This window comes from Corythoichthys intestinalis, chromosome 2 (genome assembly GCF_030265065.1).
Source record: "Corythoichthys intestinalis isolate RoL2023-P3 chromosome 2, ASM3026506v1, whole genome shotgun sequence".
Lineage (NCBI taxonomy): Eukaryota > Metazoa > Chordata > Actinopteri > Syngnathiformes > Syngnathidae > Corythoichthys > Corythoichthys intestinalis.
This window is the reverse complement of record NC_080396.1, coordinates 74,677,468-74,697,548: the sequence shown is the minus strand read 5'-3', so window position 1 is coordinate 74,697,548 and position 20,081 is coordinate 74,677,468. Positions and strand designations below refer to the sequence as shown.

General features: G+C 38.4%; 1 protein-coding gene across 4 annotated transcripts in view; it reads right to left on the bottom strand.

Annotated features, from left to right (window-relative positions):
• rerea (arginine-glutamic acid dipeptide (RE) repeats a) overlaps positions 1-20,081 on the bottom strand; it is a 403,494-nt gene that overhangs the window by 90,265 nt on the left and 293,148 nt on the right. For all 4 annotated transcript variants that reach the window (XM_057829516.1, XM_057829515.1, XM_057829518.1 and 1 more), the window contains exons 4-6: positions 11,109-11,214; positions 3,836-3,932; positions 3,435-3,539 (exon numbers count right to left, since the gene is read on the bottom strand). In XM_057829516.1, the coding sequence (XP_057685499.1) occupies positions 3,435-3,539; positions 3,836-3,932; positions 11,109-11,214 (308 nt within the window). The remainder of the gene's footprint in view (positions 1-3,434; positions 3,540-3,835; positions 3,933-11,108; positions 11,215-20,081) is intronic.

The window sequence follows — 20,081 nt, the reverse complement described above, 5'->3', positions numbered from 1 at the left end:
GCGCAGCAGGGGAACGACGAGCTGTAACTTGCTCGCCGCCGGTGGGGTTGCCGATCGGTGAAGACAATCGACAACCCCGCCGCCGTGTGACATGATCTGGGATAGTTTTGAGAGATTTTTTGCTTCAGAAGGCGAGCATAAGACTTCGAAGCGCCGCTCGGTTCGGGTTGCATGTCGGCTAGCTGTCACGCCTCCATCCTGGTTTGTTTACGCTCTCCGAAACTGGGGCAGGGAAATGACAAAAGCCGGACAAAGTCCGGTGGCATAAAATACCGTTCGAGAGGTGCAAGAAGTTGACAGTTTTGACCATTATGCAGTAATTTTGCCCTGTCGTACTGAATGAATGCATTTTTAATATTTCATATTCCGTTTAGCACAAGACTTATTTGTCATGACCATACCATTTATTTAGCAATTGGGGAAAAATACTTAGATCAAAAGAATATCTTGTAAAAATATTGGAATAGAGATAAAAACAATGATGACATTTTGCTGCTCGCTGTCGCAATTTTCCTCGTTCTGAATCTTCCCCCTCAATGGGCTGAATTCTAAATGAGCTGAAATTGTAACCCTGTCGATGTCATCATCCATCTGGGGACGCTACAGCGTTGTAATAATAGGCGGGGCAAATTGGCAGATTAAAAGACTAATTTCTCTTCATCTGCGCTTTGCCAAATTGTTGTATATAGTCGAATCGTCTCAAAATATGATTTTAATTCACATAATAATGCTATTTAGGACTTTTTTTATCCTGTCACATGCACCATAACTTATAAAGACTGGCGAACAGAGGAGGACAGCCAAGATCATAGACAGTCTATGGCCGTATGGTTGAGCCAGTTCACGGATGCGCACCCCACGCTCATATTCTTCTATAATTTCCATCCTCATTTCAATGGTAAGCCTCATATTCCACCTTTTTTTACTACCTGCACTAACATTGTTGGAACCCATGTTGATTTCTCTCACAAGAAAATCTGTGTCCGTCTTGTGGCAAAACAAAGAAACTGCGGCGCTGTCATAAATTGCCGTATTTTGAGCATGTTGTCCGATGTAGAAACAAATGGCGAGTCAAATTTTATGTCGGATATTGAAAAGATTGTCGAGGTACGCTGTACATTGTTGAAGCAGCCAACAACTGCATCTCAGATTGTCTAAAATTGGTCAATATTAGGTGAAATGTATATTCCTAATTGCTCTCTACCTAGAAAAAAATGTTTTATCAGTTTACTCAATTAACCCTCCTGTTGTCCTCGGGTCAAAATGACCCGCTGCTGTGTTAAAAACAAACAAAAAATCCCTTAAACAATTTTTTTTTAACTTGAAATTTTATGACTTTTCCTAGATTGGCCCCAACAGCAGAAAAAGCTAAATGTTGCTTTTGTTCACATTTCCAACTAAGCTGTACAAAAGAATTTGCAAAGATGGTCTTCGGGTCAAAATGACCCGTGAGGCAAATAGAGTTGAAATCAAGGTCACAGAGTCATTTACACACCACAGAATGTTACAACTTTTTGTTGTGTCTCAGATCAATCAATAGCAGAAGTAAACAAGACATATCAGGTGGTGTTTTCGCAGACTTCTGTGCCTTTGATCAGTCTCAGATCAATTAGTTGTAAATGTGAACAAGACAATATCACACGTAAACAACACAAGATAGGTGCCATTCTCGCAGACTGCAAATCTTTTTTTCTGTGGATTTCCAAAGGATATAAAGGTGCTGCAGATGGCAGGACCCCACATTCTCTCTGTGCTGAAGCCATGAGTGTGCATTATAATGTTGAGGATGCTCTAGAGCTGATATTTTCAGATGTCCAGCAAGACAACTGTGATACAGAAGAGGAAGTGGAGGATGTATCAGAAGAAGCTGGGGAAGAATACAACCCAGAGCATGATAATTCATCTTCAGAAGAAGAAAAAAACCCTGAAGCTGAAAGACTTTCCTTTCAAAAAATGGCAAAATAATATGGGATCAAGTCATGGGTGGCTTGCGATGCCAAATCAAGCTATGCTTGGAAAATGCAAGTCTATACCGGGAAGTTGACCGGTGGATGCCCAGAGAAGAACCAGGGGATGCGAGTTGTGCTTGATGTGACAGAGGGACTGAGGGGTCACAATGTGACATGTGACAATTTCTTCACCTCTTATGAACTCGGACAGCAGCTCCTAAATAGGAAGATCACCATGGTTGGTACAGTTCGAAAAAACAAGCCTGAGCTCCCACCTGCACTGCTTGCGTCAAAAGAGAGAGAGGTCTTCTCATCAAAGTTTGCCTTCATGCCCACAACCACTCTTGTTTCTTACCTCCCAAAGAAAAACAAGAATGTGGTTCTTCTGAGCACACTGCACACAGATGGTGACATGAGCGATCGTGAGGACAGGAAGCCAGTCATCATTCTAGACTACAACCGCAACAAAGGAGGTGTGGACAACCTAGATATGGTGATTGGAACGTACAGCTGTAGAAGGATGACTGCCCGCTGGCCCCTCGTCATCTTCCACAACATCATTGATGTTTCCTCCTACAATACCTTTGTAATTTGGAGAGAGATCAACCCAACCTGGATGTCTGGTAAGCACAACAAGAGGAGGGTGTTCCTGGAGCAGCTAGGAAAGGGCCTTGTAACTCCACTCATTGAAAGAAGGAAGCATGTTCCCCGCACAGAAGCCTCAGCAGCAGTTGTGAAAGCTGTTCAGAGTGCAGGAGCTCCTGATCAACCTGAGGCTCCAACTACCACAGCCACTTCCTCAGCTAAGGCAAGTAAGAGGAAGAGATGTCAGTTCTGCCCTCAAAAGAAGGACTGTAAAACACATACTGTGTGCTGCAGGTGTAAAAAATATTTCTGCAAAGGCTGTGCACTTGCATACTGCCCGATGTGTGTTAATTAGTTCAATGGGTTAATGTTATTTTTCGTATTTTGAAATGTTAATTAGTTGAATGGGTTAATGTTAGTTTTCATATTTTTGTATTGTATATTGTCTAAAATTGTTCACTGGATAGGAAAAAAAAAAAAGAAAAAAACAGTCATTGGGTTGAATAAAAAATTATTCAAAACTCATTGTTGCCTATTTTCTTTTTCTTTTCTTAAGATATTGAGATACAAGTGAAGAGAGAAAACTCAGGTATTCACATATTTTGTGGTGATGACAAGTTGTTTCTTCAAGAAAAATAAAATTTGGTGTTTAAAATTCAATTAAGCTGCTTATATTGGGGGTTCAGTGAAGACGGGTCATTTTGACCCGGAGGACACGGGGTGTATACAGAAAATGAGGACAACAGGAGGGTTAATCGATGGAATATTCAGCAGAATACTCCATTACTAAAACATTCGATAGCTGCAGTCCTAGAGTGAATCCTACATCATCAGCTATGTCTAATGCATATACAGTACAGCAGGTGCCATTTCAAAGGTGGTCATAAAAGTGCTCCTTACCTGGTCTCTGGGTTGTATCCCAGGATATAGAAAAAGGAGTCAATGCGGGCTTTGAACTCCCTGGCAGCAAAAATGTCGGAGAAATGTGAAATGTTGCATTTCCCCCTGTGGAAGAGTAGATAAACATTATTAGACATCAGCTCTCTCAAGTGTGTTTAATTATGAAAAACAAAAGTGAATCAAGTGAAATTGTGCACACAAAACAAAATAAAAGCATGTGATACTGTAATATTACAACCCGCCTGAGCGACGCGTTGTCGCAAAGAGTTATAGTTGTTAGGAATTGCAAATTTGTCAGGAGATAACACGAATAAAAATGATGTCAATCTTTTTTATATAAATTTGCATCTGATGGTGGCCAACTTTACGATAGATAACACTGAGTATGTGAGCTAGTTTACCTGAGAGCAGCAGCATGGTAAGTGTCCACATAGTCGGAGATGAAGAGCTCTCGACTCCTGACTACTGGATCTGTGATAACTAGCTCGCGCCCGGAGTCTACAAAAGAAAAACATGAAATAAATATGTATTTAACTCACGAAATCAGGAAAAAGGGTTCTAGGACCCATGAGTACATTCGAAAAGATTCATGAAACATCCGTACGATACAATACAGTGATAAAACATGTTCTTCTGAGGAGAGGACACCATGTCCAGTCCTCTACTTGATATGAGATGACCCTTGGAGACAGGTGACAGGAGACACAAAAAATGAGGTGCTACTTTGACAAATGGGTTGAGTTGTTGTGGCATGCTGAGACAACAGCAGTCTAACCTTGTAACATTCAACCTATTATAAATCGTTCAATTGTTGGACTAAACTAAACGGTCTGTTAGGGCAAAATAACACGGTAAAATTCAGAAATAAACAATCTTGGAGCTCCAGCGTGCTGCACTCGTGCTCATCATTTCTGATTCTCATAGCTCTCAAACACATTATGGTAATAAAGGGCATTTACCAAAGCTAGCTTAAAATGTCAGAAAAACATGGTGACTCAGTCATTTTTTCTCATTAGCAGTTTGAGCGCCAAATATTCTATTTACAGTAAAGCTGTACTGTAAAGTTGTTAGTGCTGCAACAATTGATTCACTTTAGTAATTCAATTGGAAAAAAGCTTCAAATCAAATTTTGCTGCTTTGAGGATTCGTTTAATTAGAGTGGCGTTGTAATGGTTTGTTTTCAAAGTGTTTGGTTTAGTTTTATTGATTTTGGTGGATATACTGCCCTCTAGTGACAGCAGTGATTATGACATTTATCTAACATGGCTGAATCCAACAGCTCCCTATTCAAACCAACATAAGGTAAGTTTTTGTTTGAGCTAATATGTTTGTGCATTCGTTATTTAGTTCAGAAGTATATCTTTTGCAGTTTTTGGTGGGAATACAGTATGAATTTGAATGATTTGTAAAGAGCTTTGTTAAAAAAAAAAACTTAGCATTTTATACCATTTAAGCTAGCAGACTTTTGCTGTGCAAGTGCTCTTTTGTTGTGTTCGGATCCTCATTTATTCCTATTTTTAATAATGTTAGCTTCATGAACCTAACCTAAACTAAAATAAAAGAAGCTAACTTGAACTAGGCTAACTTTGTAAAGCTAACCATAACCACGTCTTTGAAGATGTTTTATGTCTATTATGTGTGCCAGTTACAAAAATAGTATTTTGTATGTTTTTTTTAACTAACTTTAGAGCTTCATATGCTTCATAAAGATAAATTTGTTTAACATGCTATAATTTAGCAGATTACGATAAAATAATAATGGTTTCTTGCTTTGTATAAAATTATATTGAAGGAAAATCTAGTGTCCAAGCATGCAGCTTTCATGCCCTCAGTTTTTTTCTCCTTTCCAATAGTTATTTTGACCCATCATGCACCACAAAGAAGGCAAGACAAAAGATGGCTACAAGCTTAAGACTTTTCTGATATTGTTAATTGCAGAGGTGGTTATCGTAGCCAAAATATTTTACTCAAGTAAGACTAGTGCTACTTATAAATAATATTACTCAAGTAAAAGTAAAAATAGTCAACCAAAAATTTACTCAAGTACAAGTAAAAAAGTATTCGTTGAAGAGAATACTCAAGTAATGAGTAATATTGTGAGTAACTGTTTACAATGTCTAATTTTTTTTTTTTTTAAATAATGGTATATATTTTTTGTCAGTACAAATTCATCTAGAAGAACTGTTATTATTATATTGTACTATAACCTATTAACTCATTCACTCCCAGCCATTTTCACCAGAGCAAGGCCCTTCGCTCCCGGCCGTTTTTCTGGATTTTGACTGATTTTGCAAGGCCCACAGAAAATTCTGTTCTATTGCTATATAAACATGGAACCCACCAAAAGAAAAATCAGACTCTCTTCTTTCAGCAGACAAAAAAAAGTTCATATCTTTTTCCATTCCATAGGCCTTTTGATAGCAAAGCAACAATTTGTTTACACATGACTACTGAGAGATGACGCCTGTTGTCGCGGAGATGACGCCGTTGTTGCCATGTCTGCCGTGTAAACTTTTCCCTCATCGTTGTCTGTCTCACAAAGATGGATTATTTTTTAATCGCTGCGGGGTCTGCTTGGCGAGCCCGCTGCACGGTGGTCTGTCGTTTTGTTCCGTCGTCCAACGCCTGGGATTCCAGGCGTCCTCTCGGTTGTTTTGTTCGGTCGTCCGTCGCCTGACATACTTCCGGCAGCGCTCTGAGCGTGCTGCCCGGCTTTTCATTGCTGTTGAATCGGGTTTTGGGTCTTTACAAAATGCGCTACTGCCCTCCAGGGGCCAGTTTTATTGCTAAAAAATGGGTTTGTTTTTTGTTTCTCTGATAGACCGCAAGCTATAGATTCTTCTTGTAAAAAAAAAAAAAAAAAAAAAAACGCAAAAGATGTATAAATACGTTTTTGGGACAATGAAGCATTTAAAAATAGAACGTATTTATGCGTTTCTGGGAGCAAATGAGTTCATGTCCATATTAGGCGAAAAAAAATCATCGATTCAGACTGGAACAACGCTATGAAACATCACCTGTCCAAATATCATGAGCGCCCTCCAGTGGAGAAAAAGCATTGTTACCTCCGATTGGTCTAATGGAGTCATGTGGTTATTGTTATGACGTCTCATTGGTGAAACTGAGACCGCCACTGTTGGCACCTCTGACAAAAATAAAGTCAATATGTAGAATAAAGAAGAAAAATGTAAAAACTCTAGTGTAGCCCAAAGTAGCGGAGTAAGAGTAACGTTTCTTCTTCACAAATCTACTCAATTAAAAAGTAATGCATGGTAAAACTACTCTTAGAAGTACATTTTTCTCAAAAACGCATTTTTACCCACCTCTGGTAACTTGTAACATCAATATGCATACTTCCCCACCATAGGTGATCATTACCATAACGTGGCATGTTTTTAGACATTAATCCATTAGATATTTTACTGTAAATAATATATTAGGGAGCTCAAACTGTTGATGAAAAATAACGACTGAGTCATTATAGCATTCTGCTATTTTAACCCTTTACACTCCACGCTGTACAATTGGGGATGCCGGCGTCCCCTTGATTTCTGTGGGCCATAACTTCTGTTGTACTCGTTATAAAGACATCATTTTGGCCGGCATATAGAAGAATAATAGCTCTTTCATTCAACACCAGATGGCAGCACTTCACATGGTAACGAAATGAGTTTCGTCAGTGGCCGCCATCTTGCATCCGCGATGTTACATATCGCATCTGCTGGAAATATCCATTTTTCTCACGATTACATTGACAAAATGGCACCACAATGACAAGGCAGGAGTAGAAGAGGTGTAGAATATTATTAGTATTATTGTTAAAATATTGTCAAAAAGAGCCATTTTGATCATTTGCTCAACCTCGATGTGCAATACTTCAAATTCAAGCGAAATGTTACAATTTTCATGATCAGTTGTCAAAACCTTACTGATATTTATAGTTTATCATTAACTAAGCAATGTGTTCGATTTTCCATATTTGGCATTTGAAATTCTTCAACCTTAGCTGGTTATAACACTTTCAAAAATTCTGGACAAAGGTTCGTGACATAATCCTTTGATGACCCAGGAATAAAAAGATGTGCAACATGCATTTTTGAACTGTTTTTGTTGTTGTTGTTGTTCAAAAAAACAGAAAAATCAATCCCTAATTTTACAAAAAAATGCTCGGAGTGTAAAAGGGTTACGCTAGCTTTGGTCGACGTCCTTCATGACCGTAATGCAGCAGCTTTATTGAGAAACACTGTTTTACTCTATGGTGGAGGTGTCAGATAAATGCGCTGTTTGGTTGCTACGACCAATGGTACAAACTAAGCCTAGCCTCTGACCCTGTTTTCATTCTAACTATGTTTGTTTATGTATTTGACCTCAGGATCCAGGCTCTGCCACCGTATATATTTAGAGGCGTCTGCATTCTGGGAGGTAAACTAAGTACAGCACAGTCATTAGGGTGCTGAAAACAGGATGTGTCAACAGGTGATGGGTATGTGAAGACACATTAGCTCCTTTTTTAAGAGTGAGTTTAAATAGAAGAGGGCTTACAAAACATCTCGATCTCCTCCAGCTCTAAAGTAACCTGGGATGCCTGATTGATTGTTCCATATATAATGCGCATATCAATATTTGAACCTCCAAAAAAACAAACAGCTGCCGACTAGATGACGGCTCTTCTTGTAAAAGCATGGTTCTTCTTGAACGGCTCTTCTTGTAAAAGCATTGTTTCCCCTTTTAAAAAAGCTTTTAGTGACATTCTTTGGTCCTCTTTTACCTCTTTTAATGAGGAAATGAAGTGTATTTCAGGTAAATATTAGGAAATTTGCATTCCTCCATAGTTTTAAAACAGTTTTCATGTTTTCAACCTCTTTCCCGATTGGCTCGCCATCAGAAAGCTTCACGAAGCCACAGTATGACGTATCGGTTCGCGGAAGAGCAAAAACTCAAGAAAAGACGTCAAGAAAAGCTTTTCGCGATTTTCTTTGCGCCTCTTTTAATGAGGAAATAAAGTGCACAGGTAGTCTTGGACCCCGGGTTACGAACGAGCTCCATTCCTACACTGTCGACGTAACCTGAATTTGCGCATTAATGGGAATTAACTAGGGCTGTCAAACGATTAAAATTTTTAATAGAGTTAATTACAGCTTAAAACTTAATTAATGTTAATTAATCACATTTCAAACCATCTATAAAATATACCATATTTTTCTGTAAATTATTGTTGGAATGGAAAGATAAGACACAAGACGGATATATACATTCAACATACGGTACATAAGTACGGTATTTGTTTATTATAACAATAAATCAACAAGATGGCATTAACATCATTAACATTCTGTTAAAGCGATCCATGGATAGGAAGACTTGTAGTTCTTAAAAGATAAATGTTAGTACAAGTTATAGATATTTTTTATTAAAGCCCCTCTTAATGTTTTCGTTTTAATAAAATGAGTAAAATTTTCAATCAAAAAATAAACTAGTAGCTTGCCATTTTTTATGTCAATAATTACACAATGCTCAATGCCCATAAAATCAGTCGCACCCAAGCGCCAGCAGAGGGCGAAAAAACACCAAAGACACAAGTAACAAGTGGACATGTCACTGTTTGAGCGGGGGCATGTGCGTTAATTGCGTCAAATATTTTAACGTGATTAATTTAAAAAAATAATTACTGCCTGTTAGCGCGATAATTTTGACAGCCCTAGAATGAACCCTTTAAAAATTCAAAACAATTATTCAAAAAGTCCAAAGGTATTGTAAGTTTGTTTAATGGTGTAGGATACACTGCACTCTGGTGGCAGCTTTGGGTCTGGCTGGACTATTGTTCATAATGCTTCCATACAGGGGCACTCAGACGTCTGACATGGAAAAAGGATAGCGGCGCTCTAGTTTGGCCAACATGAGGCTGCAAGTTGCTTCAACTAATAAATGTTTGTGTATGCATTTATAATTATTAAGTTTAGAGCAACAGTTTGTGAAGTTACGTGTGAGCGATTAGCTATGAGAGTAGCGTACCGCACGAATGCTATTTTTAGACCGTGACATTGGCATCGCAACGCGTAAGTGAGTCATTATAGACAGGCCCTCGCATACAATCCATGTTATCTCTGCTTGTTTTCTCCGGTAATCTTTCAAAAAAGAACATGCTGATCAAACACTGCTGCTAGTGAACTTGTAGAAAGGACTCTAGACATTACGACATATGAAGGATGTTTTCTTCATACGTTTCCCGAAACCAAAAAGGGAAAAATGTGAAGAATGGATCAACTTGGGCGGACGTCCAAAAGACCAGTTTAACGACAGAGAGGTGAAGCCATTCACATTTCATATGCAGTAAACATTTTCTTGGGGGCCGTGGTCCAACAGAGGACAAAGAGGTAAGCCATTTTGATATTTTTACTTATTTTTTAGCGTGGCGTTTAGCCGTGCTGCTTCTGTCTGACAATGAATGACCTGAAAAAAAAAAAAAAGGGTTTCTGACTGCCACTGTTACATTTTCTGTTGTGAAAGAATATTTTTAGTAAGGGGGAAGCGTAAATACATCATAGAATTAAGATTTCTTATTAATGAAAAAATTAAAAGTGTTCGTTGGCTGTCACCGAGTTGCATTTGCGATCGCTACACAAAAATAGCAATATAAAATAACCCCCAAGAACGGTCGTAGAGAGACGTAATACAACCAGAGAATATAAAATATAAGAAAGACAGGGCATATAGTGGTAAAGGACAGTTTGTTGAAACAGGAGAATTTCATTGTCAGTGGTGTAAGGTAATGCACACAAGAAAAAGGTGTCGATAAGTCAATTCTGGATCAGGTCAGTTCGTCTTTTTCAGCCCTCGACACTCAAGCCATATCTTTAACTGAACATTTGTATGTTCTTTCACATCTTTACCGGTGAATTTGGTACCAGGGACATCATTTTCGGAGAGAATTGGTAGGTTTAGATCAGTAAACATCTCGTTCGTACACTATTTCCATGCATTTACTATTTAGGGACAAACAAGAGGTTGACCAGCCTAGCAACAATTGCTAACGTCATGAATATTAATAAGCAAAAGTGACGTGTTGCTTGCGGTACACCAGTGTAAATATGTTAGCATTTGCAGCATTTAAGATAGCAGACTTTTGAAGCAAATTAGGCTAAGTTAATCTACTAAATGTACATATTGATCAGACTACATGGACGTTTGAACACTAGTCGTTTTGTGTCAAGTGTTTTAGACGTGTACATTTGTGTTACAGCTTTACAAATTGTCAAAAGTGAAGAAGGTACAAAGCTTCAAAAAGCACCATTGCTTTAATTGCTGTCTGTAAAGCTGAACAACTTCTATTGTTGTCAATAACATCCAATGAATTAACAAAAGAAATGTTTGATATTTTGTTCAGGTTTTAGAGATAATGTAAATTAAAAAAAAAAAAAAAAAGGGGGGGGGGGGGATTGTGTTTGCTCCCGCTGCAGTTAATCATTTGAAGAACGACTGGTGCTGTTGAGTGCGTCTGCTCAAGAGCCACACGACACTTCAGGTTATTAACACTTGACAGCGTTACCAGGGGAACAGTAGCACCACCGAATAAGATCTTCTACCCTGGACATGAGAATATGCTTTCTATTTGAAATGCAGACCACAGTAACCCTCACACATCTGGAGAATTGATATGTGTGTGAGCTAGCTCACCGTTTTCATTGTTGCGATCCTGCACCAGGTGCTGGTAGACAGAGTCGGGCACTTCTGATTGGCGGTAGTACCATTTCACATTCATCAGCAGATGGTCCCGTTTACTCTGTAACATAGAGACAGACAACATTTTGTTTGATTACAACGTGGAAGTTTAGTCCTCTGTCAACACTGTTGCTATGCATGGACTCAATGACGGGATTTTAAGTAGTTTACAGATTCAATAAAGCAATTAGAAGAGGTGGGAAGGTTATTAAGAGAACCAAAAGTGGTGTTCGTTTTGATTGTTGAATCATTGTTTTATGCACATTGGAAGAGCAAAGCTGCCAAACTTAATAAACAAATGAATAAAAGTGAAAAGAAAAACGACTATAAATACAAAAAAAAAAAAAAAAAAAACACTTGTTTTTCTCTCTTGCACACATACACACACGGCTGGAGGTGCATTTTGTCATAGCGCCTATTTCCATGTACTTATTTTAATTGTAGTTTTTTTATATTTTATACTTTTGACTGTGTGCTGTTTTGATGCTGCTGCAATACTTACATTTTGCCGATGGGGGGATAAATAAAGGATTATTTTATATATATATAAAAAAAAAAAGGGATTAAAATTTCATATGAAAAATAAAAATACCTTGTTCAATAAAAGTAAAAAAAAAAAAAAAAAAAAAAAAAAAAGATTATTTTTTTTAAAATAGTTGAAATACAAAAATATATAAATTGAATGAAATATCAAATAAAAGTACCTTGCACTTGAATTTAATTTTTTTTTCTTCTTTTACATTGTTAGTGAACATGAACATGAAAATACATTCATATTTTTTAACCTTATTTCTTATTTTTGTATTGATAATATTTTTTTTTCCATTTTACATTAATGATGTATTCAGTTCTGATTTTATATTTTTAATCTAATTTTTTATGTTCATTATATATTGTTTATATTTTCACTTCTATTCATTTATTTATTATTTTATTCATTTTAAATAGTCGTACTATAATTGTGTATTTCCATATTTTGTATGTATCCTAAAATCTTATTTCTTATTTTTGTATTTATTGTCAAATTTTCCCTTTTATTTTATTTATTTTAAATATTTTTATTTTAATTATGTATGCATTTTAATCTTATTTTTTATATGTTATTTATAATTTCACTTTATTATTTTATTTTAAATGATTTTATATATTTTTACTTTATGTATTTATTTCCATATTTTGTATTTATTTTTAAATCTCATTTCTCATTTTTGTATTTAGTCATTTTTATTTTCACTTCTATTTATTTAAATTGTTTTCATTTTATATATATATATATATATATATATATATATATATATATATATATATATATATATATATATTACTTTAATTATGTATTTGTTTCCATATTTATTTTGTATTTATTTTTATCTCATTTCTTACTTTTATTATTTAAAGTCGTTTTCCCCCTCTTGTATTCATTTATTTTTGTATTGTATTTATTATTTAATTGTATTTCTCTTTTTGTGTTTCTTTTGATTTATGTTATATATTTAATTACATATTTGTTTCCATATTTAATTTGTATTCATTTTTAATCTCATCTTTATTTTTAGTTGTTTTAATTTTCACGTGTATTAATTTGATTTATCTTGTATACTTTTACTTTAATTATGTATTTATGTCTATATATTTTTTAAATCTCATTCCTTATTTTTGTATTAATAATCGTTTTTTACTTTCACTTCTATTCCTTCATGTATTTAGTTTTCAAAATCCTATTAATTATACATATATATTACTTTAATTATGTATTTATTTCCATATTTATTTTGTATTTATTTTCAATCTCATTTATTTTTATTATTTAGTCATTTTCCCCACTTGTATTCGTTAATTTTATTGTATTTCTTATTAATTTTACTGTATTTCTTATTTTTTTTATTTTGATTTAATTTTATTTTATATATTTACTTTAATTGTGTATCTGTTTCCATATTTAATTTGTAGCGATTTTTAATCTCAATTTTGTTTTTATAGTTGTTTTATTCATTTTATATACTTTTAATTTAATTGTGGTTTTTACATTCACTTCTATTCCTTCATGTTTTTATTTTATTTTATATATTTTTATTTACTTTGGCGACTTTGGTCCTCCATCATAAACAAATGGAGCGATTTCTGCATCATTTTTTTCCCCCTAACATGAGAAAACATACTGCCATCTACTGGTCTTGTAATAAAGCGCAGGGCAAGAGAAGGCTTGTAATTCCCTGTATGGCCAGCAGGTGGAAGCACAGCTGTGAGAAGACACCCTCACATCCATTAGCAGTGAAATAAATAGGGTTGAAGGAAACTGAGGTGAGACATGAAAAGAGTAAAATACTGTTTTCATTTCATGTTATTTTTTTATTGCACCTTACATAAACTCAACTACGCATCGCTGCAGTTTGACAGAAGCTATGACACCATCTCGTGTGCATTATCAGTACCAGAGAAAAGGAAATGAGTGAAATGTACATCCCCTATCTGTACATGAGGTCAGAGTTAAGATATTTCCAGTACATTGTTCAGTTATGTCACAAGGGAGGAGGCTGAGCCCAGCAAATCGCCCTCAAGCCCACCTCTGCTTTTCCCATTCTCCTCCAACTCCCTCCTTCCCCGCTTAATCGTTCTCATTCTGGTCCTCTACTCCATTTTCTTGCCCTCAACCTTCAGCATGGAAGGAGGAAGTGAGCCTGGACGCATTAAACAGCAGCCGCTATGCATTCGGTTAGCTGCATTGACCAGGTTTGCCACCGACAAATCCACCCAGTCCATTGGGAAAAAAACCCACTGTAAATGACAATCTAATATTCAAAATAAGATGTTGGCCTTATACAACTCTATCCATACAGGTAGTCCCCGGGTTATGACGTACTCGACTTACGCGATTTTGCCGGAGTCTCGTCCGCCATTTTGTCTCCAGTATTTTTTTAAGTCGCATTAACAGTACCTTATTGTATTTTACTTTAGTAGTATGAGATGTTCTGTCCTCACGAAACGTAAAGTTGTTTAGCTTTACAGACAGCAAATAAGGCAATTGTGCTTTTTCAAAACTTTTGACTTCCTTCACTTTGGACAATTTGTAAAGCTGTAATACAAATATGTACAATTATGTTCAAAACGACAAGCTTTTTAACAATAAGACACTAGACACTAAATTCTTGTCTGATCAATATGTAAATGTAGTAGATTAAATTAGACTAAATAGCCTAACAAATTCCGCTATCTTAAATGTTACAAATGCTAATGTATTTACAATTCTCATGGCAAATCACTCACATATACCTCCACAAACTGTAGCTCTACACTTAAAAATGCATACAAAGACATATATTAGCTGAAACAACTTACAGACTAATATGGGCCAAACCAGAGCGCAGCTATCCTTTATCCATGTCAGACATCTGCGTTTGCTCTTCAGTCATACAAGGCGACAGTCAAGCCAGACCCAACGCTGCCACCAGAGGGCATAGTATCCTCCATCATTAAACAATATACAATACTTATCGTTATATTGGGGTACTTAAAGGGTTTTTTCCGACTTCGGAAATTCGTGTTACGTCGCCAGGTTAGGAACGGAACTTGTTCAAAACCCGGGCACAACATGTATTTTCATATGAAAACCAGGAAAAAAAACAACAGGGAGACTAAAACATAACGACATGAATGCCAGTTTTTGTCTAACGATGACGAAAACGGGTTGAAAATTCACCATAGTTTCCGTCATAAGTTCGCAATGAGTGACATTTTCTTATTGTATGTGTAGTTAGCACACATTCTAGCAATGTTTGGTCATAGCAAGACATTATACCCACCTGAACGCCATGAACGCGAAGTAACAAAAAGTTGTCCAAGAGTAAGAAGACGCTCGCCATTGGCATTAGCCTAATGCGAACGTGAATGCTATGCAAATGCTATGAGTTGCATTTAGCATGCGGTGATCACTCAGCACAGACCTTTGAAGGCAACATTGCATATTCTTCCTGGCCAAGAAAACAAATCTTACTGTGTATGCAAGCCCGCATGGAGACGGTAAATGACACACTGGTGAGTCGGGAAAGGGGGGGGGCAGCATGTCACAAATGACACAACCAGACACTGCTACGATGCATGCTAACTACACATAAAATGTGTCCAATTGTGAACATGTGATGAACTATTGTGTATCTTCATCTCGTTCTTGTGACGAAAACTGGCATTCATGTCGTTATGTCTCCCAAAATATGTTTTCAGCTCATTATGGTCTCGTCATAAAAAAAGTGCTGGTTGATGAAATATTTTCGTTGTCGTCATCATTGACAAAATCACCACTGCTCTATAATTATCTGCTCGTCTGTCATTGTTCATTCGAAATTGCGATAAACGTTTTACCTATTTATCTATTCATGGACTTTTGAAGTTTACAGACGAAAACATTTTGAGTAATTGTCGACTATAACTAGACTTAATTGTTTTCGTTGACTCAAACTAGACGGAAACTCATTTTGAAATCACTAAGACGTAAGTATTTTTGCTCGGAAAACTAAGACGAAAATTTAAATATTTAGCAGTTTTTGTGGGAATATGTGAACAACTTGTCAAAAGCATTGTAAAATACACAACAACAAAAAAACGTTAGCATTATACTGCATTTAAGCTAGGGGACTTTTGCTATGCAAGCATATACTTCACTATCAGGTATCGAGACAGCTCATACAAACATTGCGCAAGGGCTTCCCGTAGGGGGCCCGGCCAGGCGGAGCGTTGTGAGGGTTTTCACTGGGATAAACATACGCTGCGTTCTCACGCTGATTTTAGGTGGAAACAGGACGAACGTTTTAGTGCATACAAGCAGGCAGGAGTGTCTCGGGAGGGATTTTGTCATGGATTCAAGGTAGTTACAGTATCTAAAATGGCACTATGCATGCACTTTGAAACCTTGTGAAAAAAAAAACAAATAAATGGGACAAAAGTATCGTAACTTTAGCTTGGAAATTTTTTTTACAATAATATCACATATCGGCAATCATTTATGAGACAATATATCGCCTACTAAAATTTGTTATCGCGACAGGCCTAAATGACGTGAAATGACCCAAAATGAACTCAGTGCCTGACATCGGTTGCCAGAGATGTCCAATCCATTTGAAGGGAGATGAACTGATAGGCATTCCATCTCACAGCAGACGGATGAAAAGAGCTTGTTTTTCTGTTTATTAGTAAAATATCCTAGAATGATTTCCTAACCAATAATTGTTGTATCGCCATGTCGTGAGCATTGTATCACAAATCTTATCATATCGTGAGCTACCCAGAGGTTCACACCTCTAGTTTAAAGGCCAACCTAAAACAACAATGGAGTGCAGCTTGTTAAATAATTGTTTTATTTAATGTGCAGCATTCTCTTGGCTCATCCGCAGGTTGTTTTTCTTTTTCTGGCTATTGCAGACAGCTCATCGGTAATGTTTATGTTTTTTTTAAGTATTAATTATGTATAAGCACTGGATAACTGCTTGTTATTCTGGGCCCTTTTCTACCATCCAGAAGGCAATCATCCTTATAAAGTCGATAGACGCTGAGGAGATTGGGCGGGGGAGAGCGATAAGAGAAAGCTGCCTGGGGTGGCGGGGGGGTGGTCGTGACGTCACAGCACAGATTTCTTCACGCAGCTGAGATTCTGTCTTTATCCATGAATGCAGCTCTCTGTCCAGTCCAAGGCTTACGTGTAAATGCTGACAGTCACCCACATAGACATGATATAAGGCAGTGCTTATACATAAATAATGCATCACTCTATCGTGTTTTGCAAAATATCATTCACTGTCTAAATTACACGTAAGGATACATTTTAGTCCTGTTGATTCTATTCTAAATATTTGAGAACAAAATGGCCTCTCTATAGCAGCGTTCTCCAACCTTTTTTGCACCACTGTACAATGATTTTGTTTGTTTGGTTGGTTGGTAGGTCGATAGGTGGGTGGGTGGATGGATGGGTTGATGGATGGTTGAATAGATTGGATGGATGCGTTGGGTGTGTGGATGGATAGCTTGGGTGATTGGGTGGTTAGATGGATGGGTTGAGTGGAGGATGGATGGATGGGTTTGGATGGATGGGTTGTGTTGGTGGGTGGATGAATAGATGGGTTTGGATAGATGGCTGGCTTGGGTGAGCGGGTGGTTGAATGGATGGGTTGTGTGAGTGGATAGATGGAAGGGTTGGGTGGGTGGTTGGATTGATAGATGGATGAGTTGGACACTGGACAGATGGATGGGTTTGGATACATGGATGGATGGATGGGTTGGGTGGGTGGATGAATAGATGGGTTTGGATAGATGGCTGGCTTGGGTGAGCGGGTGGTTGAATGGATGGGTTGTGCGAGTGGATAGATGGAAGGGTTGGGTGGGTGGTTGGATTGATAGATGGATGAGTTGGACACTGGACAGATGGATGGGTTTGGATACATGGATTGATGGATGGGTTGGGTGGGTGGATGATAGATAGGTTTTTGGATGGCTGGATGGGTTAAGTGGGTGGATGGATGGATGGATGGATGGATGGATGGATGGATGGATGGATGGATGGATGGATGGATGGATGGATGGATGGATGGATGGATGGATGGATGGATGGATGGATGGATGGATGGATGGATGGATGGGTTGGGTGGGTGGATGATAGGTTTTTGGATGGCTGGATGGGTTAAGTGGGTGGATGGATGGATGGATGGATGGGTTGGGTGGGTGGATGATAGGTTTTTGGATGGCTGGATGGGTTAAGTGGGTGGATGGATGGATGGATGGATGGATGGATGGATGGATGGATGGATGGATGGATGGATGGATGGATGGATGGATGGATGGATGGATGGATGGATGGGTTGGACAGATGGGTGAGTTTGGATGGATGGATGGATGGATGGGTTGGGTGGATAGGTGTATGGGTTTTTGGATGGATGGATGGATGGATGGATGAATGGGTTGGACAGATGGGTGAGTTTGGATGGATGGATGGGTTGGGTGGATAGGTGTATGGGTTTTTGGATGGATGGATGGATGGATGATGGATGGATGGATGGATGGATGGATGGATGGATGGATGGATGGATGGATGGATGGATGGATGGATGGATGGATGGATGGATGGGATGGGATGGGTGGATGGGTTTTGGGTGGATGGATAAGTGGATTGGATAGTTGGATGGGTAATGGATGAATAGACGGATGGTTGGGTGTGTGGGTGGATGGATGGATGAATGGATCGATGGATGAATAATGGGTGAGTGGGTGGGTTTGGTGGATGGATAGACGGATGGGTTTGGATAGATGAATGGATGGGTTGGGTGGGTGGATGGGTGGATGGATGGATGGATGGATGGATGGATGGATGGATGGATGGATGGATGGATGGATGGATGGATGGATGGATGGATGGATGGGTTTGGATAGAAGGATGGTTGGGTGGATATATGGATGGGTTTTTGGATGGATGGTGGATGGGTCGGGTGAGTGGATAGATGGGTGGGTTGGGTGTGTGGCTCAATGGATTGGATATTTGGATGGGTAATGGATGGATAGATGGATGGTTGGGTGTGTGGGTGGATGGATGGATGGATGGATAGATGGATGGGGTCGGATGGATGGATGGGTGGGTGGATGGATTGTGTGGATAGATCGATGGATGTGTTGGTTGGGTGGGTGGATGGATGGGTTAGGTGGGTGATAGTTGGATGGGTTCGGTGGTTGATAGATGGGTTGGGTAAGTGGATAGATGGATGGATGATAAATGGATGGGTTGGTTGGATGGGTGGATCGATGGATGGGTTAGGTGGGTGTGTGGATCGATGGATGGATGAATGATGGATAAAGATTGGAGAGAAAGAGAAAATGTCACAAATTGTGAACATCTGACAGAAACTGTCGCATATTGCTCTCGTCAGATGAAAACTGGCATTCGTCTCGTTATGTTTTGCTCTCCCAAGACACATTTTTAGCTCGTTGTCTCGTTATAATATTAGAAAATGTGTTCGTCGACGAAAGATTTTCATGATCATCATGGTGGACGAAAACAACAATGGTGCACTACAAAGGGAAGGGTAAAAATGAAGTGTTGAAAATAGATGCAGTATATTGCAGCTTGGGAGCTGGGAGTGGCGTCAAGCCCTCTCGGGCAAAAGTGGGGAAGAGATGAAGAGGAAGACAAATTGCCACATATGGAGTGGATGTGTGAGAAAAGCAAAGCTTTCAATTATGACACCGCTATAAAAATGTACGGCGATAAAAACATGGAGAGTAAATGAAGGGGGTTGCTGAACAGCTAAGAGTCTGTCGATAAAATATTGTTGGATTGTCACGGTTTTATTACAACCATCAAAGAAAACAGACACAAAAAAAAAACACAGCGTCGAACTGCCTGGAGACCAAACCGAAGCCTCGTACAACGTCAGCCATCTTAAGTATGTCCTGCCAGAGACGAAACACTGCCTTCAACACTTGGAATGGTGCTCACAGACGGAGGAGCCAAAAGACCAAGATGGAAATGAGGAAAGTTAAAGAAAGAAGAGTGAAGAAGATTAAGGCAGGAGGGCTGAGAACGTGTTGTATCTGCGGAATTACAAATACAACTGTTCCTGGCTTGACTGAAAACCTCGGGGGTACGAGGCTAACCCTTCATTGAGCGTGGGGAGTCGTGCTTCGGGGTTGAACACAATAGTGCCTCCCTCCCTCCCTCCCTCCCTCCCTCCCTCAAAAAGCCATGGAAGGAGGAAGGGGACGCAACATTTACATTAGAAATGTCTCTCCAAAACAAATACAAAGTTTATCGTTATGAGTCAGGAAACTAGTGGAAAGCTTTCATCAAGTGACTGAAACAAGAGTCAGTTCATTCTCCCTCTTGTTGGCTTGAGGCGCCCGCGGCCCCTTTAATAGACCATGCTTGAGCGGTTCTCTTTGTGTGAATGCAATCCC